Source organism: Urocitellus parryii, chromosome 3 (genome assembly GCF_045843805.1).
Source record: "Urocitellus parryii isolate mUroPar1 chromosome 3, mUroPar1.hap1, whole genome shotgun sequence".
NCBI lineage: Eukaryota > Metazoa > Chordata > Mammalia > Rodentia > Sciuridae > Urocitellus > Urocitellus parryii.
Window position 1 is genome coordinate 174,616,623 of NC_135533.1, and position 9,676 is coordinate 174,626,298.

A 9,676-nucleotide genomic window follows, 5' to 3' on the forward strand; every position below is an offset into this window, starting at 1 on the left:
GTCCAACTACAACTAAAAAAAATTTTTAAAAAAAAGAAACATCAGAAAAATTTCTTTTTATTACACCATGTAAGGACATAGTAAGAAGATGGCTGTTTGAAAGCCATAAAGAGAGATCTTAGCAGAAACAGAATTGACTGGCACCTTGTTCTTGAACTTCCCAGTCATATTAAACACAATATCTATCTCTCCCTCTCTTTTCAGTGCTGGGTGTCAAAACCAGGGCTTTGACCACCCTAGCTCAACATAAAATCTCTCTTTAAAAAGAGACCTAAAAGATGCTGCTAGTCACATACTGACCTTCTTCAGGATTCTGCTGTCCTTGGTCTAATTCTGAAAACTGAAGGCTCTCCAAATGACTCAAAATAAAGTTCAAGTCTGGGAAAAGGTGGTTCAGACTTGAACTTAATTGATTTAGTGAAAATAATGACTTAAACACTTGAATTGGAAGAATGGAATTCATATTCCCTTTAAATCTTTCTTCCCTATTTTATGTTCAAGATTATACTGAAAATATTATGAAACATTTTTTAATTTAATAATAAAATGAACATTTTCATTGATTTAAAAATGAGAGAGAGAGAGAGAGAAACCTAAAATAATCTACTATGTTTTGGATATGATTTGAGCATGTCCACTAAAGGTTCACATTCAGGGAACTTAGTCCCAGTGGGGGTTTTGAGATGGTGGAAAATATCAGAGGTGGGGCCTGGTGGAAGATAATTAGGTCATGGAGCCCTACCCTGAGAAGAGATTAATGCTGGTCTTGAGGAGCAGATTAGTTTCTTGGACAGGATGTTGTTATAAAAAAGCAGCCTGGGGTTGGAAATGTAGTTCAATGATAGAACACTTGCCTAACATGCGCAAGGCCCTGGGTTTGAGTTCCAGCACTGCAAACAAACAAAAAAAGAGCAGCAAAGCTCCCTGACCCCACTATAGTCACTTTTTTTTTTTTTTAATTTTTTAGTTACAGATGGACACAATGTCTTTATTTTATTTATTTATTTTTACATGGTACTGAGGATCAAACCCAGTGCCTCACACATGCGAGACAGGCCCTTTGCCACTTGCTTTTTATCTTAATCTGCCCTAATATGTGCTTCCACCAAGATGCCATCCACCCTGTTGTCATATAGCTAGAAAGTCCTCACAAAATTAAGCACACACAAGTGCCAGGTTGTTGAACCTCCAAAACTGTAAGCTAAATAAACCTAGTGCTGGATATTTCACTACAATATCAGAAAACACACTAATATAGAATTCTCTCTGACTGGTGCTATATTAAAAAAAATTGTTATGGCCTATCCAAACAGCCTTAGCATATCTTACAACAGGTACCCATCAAAAATTAACAATACATGAAAATTGATCCTTTATAACTTATAAAAGACTCTAGAGTTAGGCAGGAATTCATTAAATGAGTAATACGGATATAATTCCTGCAGGAGAGAGTGGTGCACATCTGTATTATCAGTGACTCAGAAGGCTGAGGCAGGGCTGGGGATGTGGCTCAAGCGGTAGCACGCTCGCCTGGCATGCGTGCGGCCCGGGTTCGATCCTCAGCACCACATACCAACAAAGATGTTGTGTCCGCCGAGAACTAAAAAATAAATAATAAAAATTCTCTCTCTCTCACTCTCTCTTTAAAAAAAAAAAAAAAAAAGATTTAAAAAAAAAAAAAAAAAAAGAAGGCTGAGGCAGAAAGATATCAAGTTCAAGGCCAGCCTCAGCAACTTAGACCCTGTCTGTCTCAAAATGAAAAAAAATTAAAAGGGATGGGGATGTAACAAAGGGAAAGCACTCCTGAGTTCAATTCCCAGTACCAAAAAAAGAAACAACATAAAAAAAGTATGCTTGAATGCCCTATAATATCAAGTTAACTATGCAGTATAGAAAAACTGAAATCTATTTATTCACCTAATTCTAGCATAAAACTAGATAAGGAGGGGTTGGAGTTTTTGCTCACTGGTAGAACACTCGCCTAGCATATGTGAAGCACTGGGTTTAATTCTGAGCACTGCATATAAGTAAATAAAATAAAGGTCTATCAACAACTAAAAAAAAATTTTTTTAAACTAGATAAGGATAATGGTTACCCTTGGGGAAGGAGAAGTGAGTGGTCATGATTGAAAGAGGACTTAGGGAAATTTCTGAGGCAATAGTAATATTCCGTTTCTTGATCTACATGGTAGTTATATGGGTACTCTCACTTTATGAAAACTCACCAAATTACAGACTTAGGATTTGTGTGGTTTTCTCTATGCATGTTTTAGTTCGATAGAAAAGTTCGTTTTCTTTTTAAAAGTGGAAAAATGCTCTAATATTACAGTATCAGAAAAGACTGGGCCTCAGACTCCAGCTCACTAAAAATCTAAGCTAAATTATACTACTGGAAAACTAATACTTTAAACATGGAATGAACAGTTAAGCACTTCCCTCAAAACAGGGTAAAATTTAGAAGCAATTGTCAATGTTTCACATCACTCACTCTTACAGTAAATAGAAAAAGCATAAAGTATTTGTGCAAAGGCTAACTGGATAAGAGGATGTCTCAGATTATCTCCAAGATGGGATTATACAATTTCTTTCTTTCTTTTTTTTTTTTTTAAAGAGAGTGAGAGAGGGGAGAGATTGAGAGAGAGAGAGAGAATTTTTTAATATTTATTTTTTAGTTCTCGGCGGACACAACATCTTTGTTGGTATGTGGTGCTGAGGATCGAACCCGGGCCGCACGCATGACAGGCAAGCGCGCTACCGCTTGAGCCACATCCCCAGCCATGGATTATATAATTTCATAACAGAATCATTAATTATTAAAACTAAAGAAGCCTTTGTAAAAAAAAAAATCTGGGGGGTATATAAGTGGCTCAGGAAGTCACTTGAGGCTTTATCTTCCAAATCAAAGAATTATATCAAGCTACTTATGAAGTACTACCAGGTTGTGAGGAAATTTAAAGGCCATTAATACCCTGCATTTCCTCCTATTATCATGGCCCACTTTTGCTAAGATAAAAAAAAAAAATGTGGTGACACTCCAGGATCTACCTTTTTACCAGATAAGGAAGGAACAGGCAGTAATTTAAAAAAAACAGGAGAGGGAGAGTCAATTCTGCTAACTGCTCTTTTAAAAATGGCATAAGTTTCTCTTTACTGGAGACCAGAGCTGGAACAGTCTCTCTATACCCAAGGCTATTTTATGACCCAAAATATTAAAAAGTGTTTATCTTTAGGGACTGGGGGAATAGCCCAGTGGTAGAGTATGTATTTACCACCCAGGAGATCCTGGGTTCAATTGCCAACACCAAAAGGGGAAAAGAAGACAAAGATTTATCTTCAGTTTACAGGGAAATTAAAAATATAGGACAAAGGACAGTATCTCATTAGAGCTTAGTGGTAGAGTGCTCACCTGGCATGCATGACACCCTGGGTTCATTTCCCAATACAGTAGTCAAAAAAAAAAAAAAAAAGGAAGGGAAGAGACAAATAATCATAATAAAGTCTATAAATAAATTAATGATACTTTCCTGTTTTATATGGATAATTTAAGTGGTCAAAAATTCTTTTCAACAAGAAGTAGAATGCAAAATTTATGTACATATAAATAGGCTGTATCATAAACTATCAGCAAAATGAAATCTAATAAACTTGATTCCAGGAAAGGCTTTTAATATTGATGATATACATGCATTCCAGGAAATTGTGTATCTTTTTTTTTTTTAAGATAGAGTGAGAGAGGAGAGAGAGAGAGAGACAGAGAGAGAGAGAGAGAGAGAGAGAGAGAGAATTTTTTAATTTTTTTTTTATTTTTTATTTTTTTATTTTTTTTTGGCGGACACAACATCTTTGTTTGTATGTGGTACTGAGGATCGAACCCGGGTCGCATGCATGCCAGGCGAGCGTGCTACCGCTTGAGCCACATCCCCAGCCCGAAATTGTGTATCTTAAAAAAAAAAAAAAAAATCACTTGACCATGCTTGTATATCAAAATAGATTCTACTGTCGTGTATAACTAAAAAGAATTTTAAAACATATTTGTAGCAAAATAATGGGAATGGGTGATTAGCCAAGAAGAGTCCCATTCTGATTATTCAATTAGTCTATAAAATAAACTAATATATTGAGCAGGCATTCAATGATAGTCATCAGTTCTTACATGCATTCTCTCTTTACCTTCAAGAGTACTTGCAGGATAATATTTTCTCATTTTATAGTTAAGGAAAATGAGAGCTGATGAAATGAGAGCTGATGAAACTGGCTATTAATCAAGACAACTAGAAAATGTTCAAAACCCCAAAGGTTGGGCTCTTTTCACTAGATTGAAATTCTGTCCAAGAAGTTGATAAGTCATAGCCTTCAAGACAGAGAGAGCTGAGTGATGTTTTAATTCTTACAAAATCTGGGGACCAGAGTGCATCTGGCAGCAACCCCAAATTATGGAAACATCAACCTTCTGTGAAGTGCCATATATTCCTAAAACATAAAGAACCTGAAAAATGGAGAACATCTCCAACATGTATACGAAGGAAGCAAACAACCCCCTACATTGTGTAAATAATATTAATAACTAAATATTAAAATTCTATGAAGAGTCTCTAATGATCCAGCAAATTGTTTATGAAAATGTTTATCAGGGGCTGGGGATGTGGCTCAAGCAGCAGCGCGCTCGCCTGGCATGCGTGTGGCCCGGGTTCGATCCTCAGCACCACATACAAACAAAGATGTTGTGTCCTCCGAAAACTAAAAAATAAGTATTAAAAAAAAAAAAAGAAAATGTTTATCAGGTTCATGTTTGTGGGACTGCTGCCCAATAGAAGTGTCCCCTTCTATTGCAGAGGTAAGCCTAGGTGGCCTCTATTACTACTAACACTCTTATCTCCTGACCACAGCTGACTGAACCAAAGAGGGTACTGACCTTTGCTGAGTCAACTGGATATTCTAGTATTTGCATTATGCTTCATACTGGTTCCAAAAGAAAAGTGTAGATTTTGGCTAAAATTAATACCAGGTACCTAAAGTAAGGCATAAGTGAAGGAGTAGCAATTGAGGCTCTGTTTACAGAGAAAAGGGGCATCAGGATGGCATATGGAGCAGACATCCAAAGAGGAGCAGAAACAAAAGACTCAGAGACAAAGGCAAAAGCCTGGGCTTTCAAAATCCCATGAGGGTGGGCTGGGGTTGTGGCTCAGCAGTAGAGCCCTTGCCTAGCATATGTGAGGCCCTGGGTTCAATCCTCAATACCACATAAAAATAAATAAGTAAAATAAAGGTATTGTGTCCAACTACAACTAATAAATAAATAAATAAATAAAAGAAGCAAAATAAATAAATAAATAAAAATTCCATGAGGTTCATCCTTGCTTCCTGCACTTGGGTTTTGAGACTGCCTAGAAGCTTCTCAATCAATCTCCCTTTACTTTTAAATGAGATTTTTGTTCATAACAATCACATTGATCCTTAATTAATGTAAAAGTTTATAAAGAGAAAAAAGCATAAACATAAATGCCAAATATTAACAGAAGTTTCCTCTTAGTAGTGGAATTAGGAGGGATATTTTCCAGTGTTTATGATTTTCTATTAGGGTCAAGTTTTCAACAAGGAGCATGTTACTATCATTCAAGAAAAAAACATTTTTTAATAAACTAGACAGTTCTGGATTCAGATAATTCAGCCCTTACTATATAATCAGATAATTTCAAAGCTAGAAGTGCAAGAGTCTATAAAATCCAGGGAGTTTCAAACCTTATTTCAGAGGACAAGGATTTTGTGATGCTATCACTTCAGGGGAAAAGGTAAGTGCATCTCCTATAGTCAACACAATTTTCAATCTTTTCTCACCCTAAAAGATCTCCTTAACATCTCCCTTACCTAGGACAGGGCCTTCCACGGACATTTAATACAAGGTGAACCACTCTCCCACCCAGCCAGGTCTTCAGCCAATTGTATCTCAGTGGAAACCTGCTCAAAACATGGCTACCTTCCTCTGGTGTTTGGAAGATTCCAAGTATAAAAGATTCACTCTTCAATTATGCAGTTAAAAAGGGCAACTTCCACACCATAAAGAAGAGAGAAGCAGAAGTCAGTCTGTGGCAAGAATGTAGCATGAAAAAGACCCACAAAAGAGAAAAAAAAGAACAAGATTTCTTTTTTTTTTTTTTTTCCTGGCTCTGGGCTCTAGCCATTTTCCGAAGCTCCACTTGAATAGCTTTTAACACTCGTGTCCTTTACTCCAAGGTCCCCTTTTCTGTTTGAACTAGCTTAAGTTAGTTTCTGTAGGGGCTGGGGTAGTAGCTCAGTGGTAGAGCACTTGCCTAGCATGTGCGAGGAGGCATTGGGTTCTATTCTCAGCACCACATATAAATAAATGAATGAAATAAAAAGATCTATCAACATGTAAAAAAAATATATATTTTTTTTTAAAAAGTTAGTTTCTGTAGTCCACAACCAAATACACACATGCAAGCCCAATTTTACAAGTGATAAAACTAGGGCCCAACTTCAGAATGCAAAAGTCAGGAATTCTCTTCACTGAAAAAGGGAATTTCTAGGAAACAAGTGTTTCCCAAATAAAAACTTACATAGATTTGTTTCCCAGGCACTGTTCCAAATGCTTTACAAACATTACTTTGCCTTACCCACACAAGAATGCCATGATATAGGTAGTTGTCCTATTATAAAGAGGAGGAATGTGAGGCTCAGGAAAAAAAGCTAAGTAACTTACTCACATGGATTTTGGCAGTTCAGCTCTAGATTCTAGGTTCTTGATCACTATTCCATACTATCATTTTAGTAGGGATTTAAGCTCAGTTAAGTGTCACTGTGTTTTTTTAATATTTAATTTAAAGTTTTAGGTGGATACATATCTTTATTCTACATTTATATGGTGCTGAGGATTGAACCCAGTTCCCTGTGCATGATAGGGGAGCTCTCTACCACTGAGCCACAACCCCCACCTGAGCCACAACCCCACCAAGTGTCACAGTTCATGCAATTGTAAGAAATCTACCAATATATGCTATCAGGGCAGAACAGTCGTCTCAGTCTCTCTCAGGCCAAGGTTCAATGACTGCCTTTTTGATAACACAGGTGGGTTCCGGGATATTACTTTCCAAATTTTCTTTACACCTATTCTTTAATTAGTATTCCTCTTGAGCCCCTTTGGTTGTACATTATAGGATGTAGGGTTATAGCTACTCTATGTCATTTCTCCAACACAAGTCTACACATTTCCATTCCAGCCACCCCTTTTATCCATTTCAACCTGGATATGGTCTTAATACAAAAGTGAAACATTTTTTAACTAGTTTTTATACTAGTTACTAATTTGTGTTCATTTTCTGGTTTTTGTTTGTTTGGGTTGGGGGGGTTATTTTTGTTGTTGTTGTTTTGTTTTGTTTTGGTTTTGTTTTTTTGTTTTGTTTTGTTTTTTTAGTATTGGGGATGGAACCCAGAGGCCCTTTAACACTGAGGTACATCCCCAGTCCTTTTTATTTTGAGACAGGGTCTTGTTAAGTTGCTTAGGGCCTCACTAAACTGCAGAGGCTAGTCTTGAATTTGTGAGCCTCCTGTCTCAGCCTCCCAGTCACTGAGATTACAAATATACACCATTGGCTCGGTCCATTTTCATTTTAAAAGAGGCAAGGTACAATATTCCACATTCCTCCTTTAGAAACAAATAAAGCAAAATTGTTTTGTATCTCATTTAATGTGCTAATCTTTCTTTATTAGGAAATCTTTCCCACCCTCATCCTACACCTTCTAATATCAGTGATACTCAATCTGGAATAGAAGGTTCATGAATAAATTCAAACAGTCCATCAAAGCATATACATAATTTTGTCTTAATAAGACATTTTGTAATAGAGAATTCATGGTGTTCACATTTTTTGAAGGTTTAGGCACAAAAGAAGTTCAGAACTACTGACCTAAAGGAAACCCTGTACAGTTTGGGGAAATGAAATTAAAAATAAGTACTTTAATAATTCACATTTTTGCAGAACCTCAACTATGATAACCATCTTATTTCATTAAAAAAAAGCAAAATCATATTCATATTGTAAAGAATGTTCCAAATGATGAGAATCCAAAAGGATCTCTTTTAGCTATTTTAAAATGCAGTCAACTACAAACACCCAATCCTATGCTTTCCGGCTAAATTCTACTTTACTGTACCTATAACTTCAGGTTAACATGTCAATGTAATCATACATGGTCTATCAATGTCTTGTTCACATATTCACTCATTCTGTCAACAAGTATTTACTGAATGCCACTGTGTCTGGTCCTGAATTAATTCTTGAATATACAAGAATATACAAGTTATATATCATTATACTTTAACTTGAATATACAAGTATATCATTATATCTATACGTCTAGTAACTAGCATATTGCCTAGATCTTAGCAAAAACTCAATGCTTATTGAACTGTATAATGATAAAACATCAAAAAGACAGGTTAAATATAAAAGCAGCAGTTCTGGTCAATTTTTTTTTTCTCCGTCCATTTAGACCACCAAAGTCATAATAAGATTAAAAACTGTCATTAACATCAAAAGAAAAAACAACAACAAAATTTCTAAATATATGACCTTTTGATAACTTTTTTTTGGGGGGGGGTAAGGAAGAACACATAAAGACAATCTTTTGTGTTACAAAAAAGGACCTAAACACTATCAAAAATTACTGAAATCAATAAGATAACATAAAAAGACAGAAAATTTGAGATTTACAAGCAAATTATTTTCCCTATGTTCATCTTGACATAAGTCCTCAGGCCAACTACTCCAGAAACAGTATTAAGAAATAACAGAAATGAGTAATAAAAAGAAGGAACCGAACAAAATGCCTAAAAACTTTTTCAATTTCAGCTATTACAGTTCACCATACGTCAAAATATTGTTTCTTTCTCATGCAAGTCTCAAACATCCTGCCTGCTGCCTTCTCTAGGTGCTGCTAACCCTTTCAGTTATTCCTGTGACTTTTTTTTTTTTTTTTTTTTTTTTTTAAGACAAGCATTTAGGAGGGGCCTATAGCTCACGTTTCAACCCTAGCCACAGCCCAAGATCCTCCCAAGAGAACGGCAGACGGACCGCAGCCAGGCCCAACCCGCGGAGGAGCTGCGGGCCACGCCCGGATGAGCGGCAGCTGGGGTCTTGGCGGGCCGGCCCGCGGGCCACAGGCTCTGCTGGAGCCAGACGCGCCCGCGCGGGGGCGAAGCGTGGAAACAGGGTGCGGCCGGGCCTCACCTCCACCGCCTGGCCCAGCTCCAGGTCGAAGCCCACCACACACACGCAGTGCAGCCATGCCGAGAAACCGTCCCAGCGCAGCAGGCCCCGGCCGCGGCCATCGTCCTCTTCATCGTCCTCCAGAGTAGCTCCCGTCGCCACAAGGGCCGACGCCTCGCGCCCCTCGGCCGCCGCCACAGCCTCGTCCAACGGCCCGCAGGAGCCGGGCCCCAAGCCAGCTGGGCCCCGCAGAGCCATCGGCCGCCCCTTTGCTGTTTGCGCCGCCTCCACCGTGGACCGCGCCGCAGAGCGCGCGGCTCGGCGCACGCGCAGCAGCCGCTACTGCAGCCGCCGGGAACCCGCTTGGTAGGGGCGGGGCCTCAGGCCACGTGACCCTGGGAGCCCGGTTCGGCTTGGGTCTCCCAGAGCCAACGCGCGGACTTAGAGACGTC

General features: G+C 38.3%; 1 protein-coding gene across 1 annotated transcript in view; it reads right to left on the minus strand.

The window, feature by feature from the left end:
* Dennd6a (DENN domain containing 6A) overlaps positions 1-9,495 on the minus strand; it is a 67,523-nt gene extending 58,028 nt beyond the window's left edge. Inside the window, exon 1 of the mRNA XM_026388559.2 lies at positions 9,246-9,495. Coding sequence (XP_026244344.2) covers positions 9,246-9,482 — 237 coding nt within the window. The 5' untranslated portion in view covers positions 9,483-9,495. The remainder of the gene's footprint in view (positions 1-9,245) is intronic.
* Between the last annotated feature and the right edge of the window lie 181 nt (positions 9,496-9,676).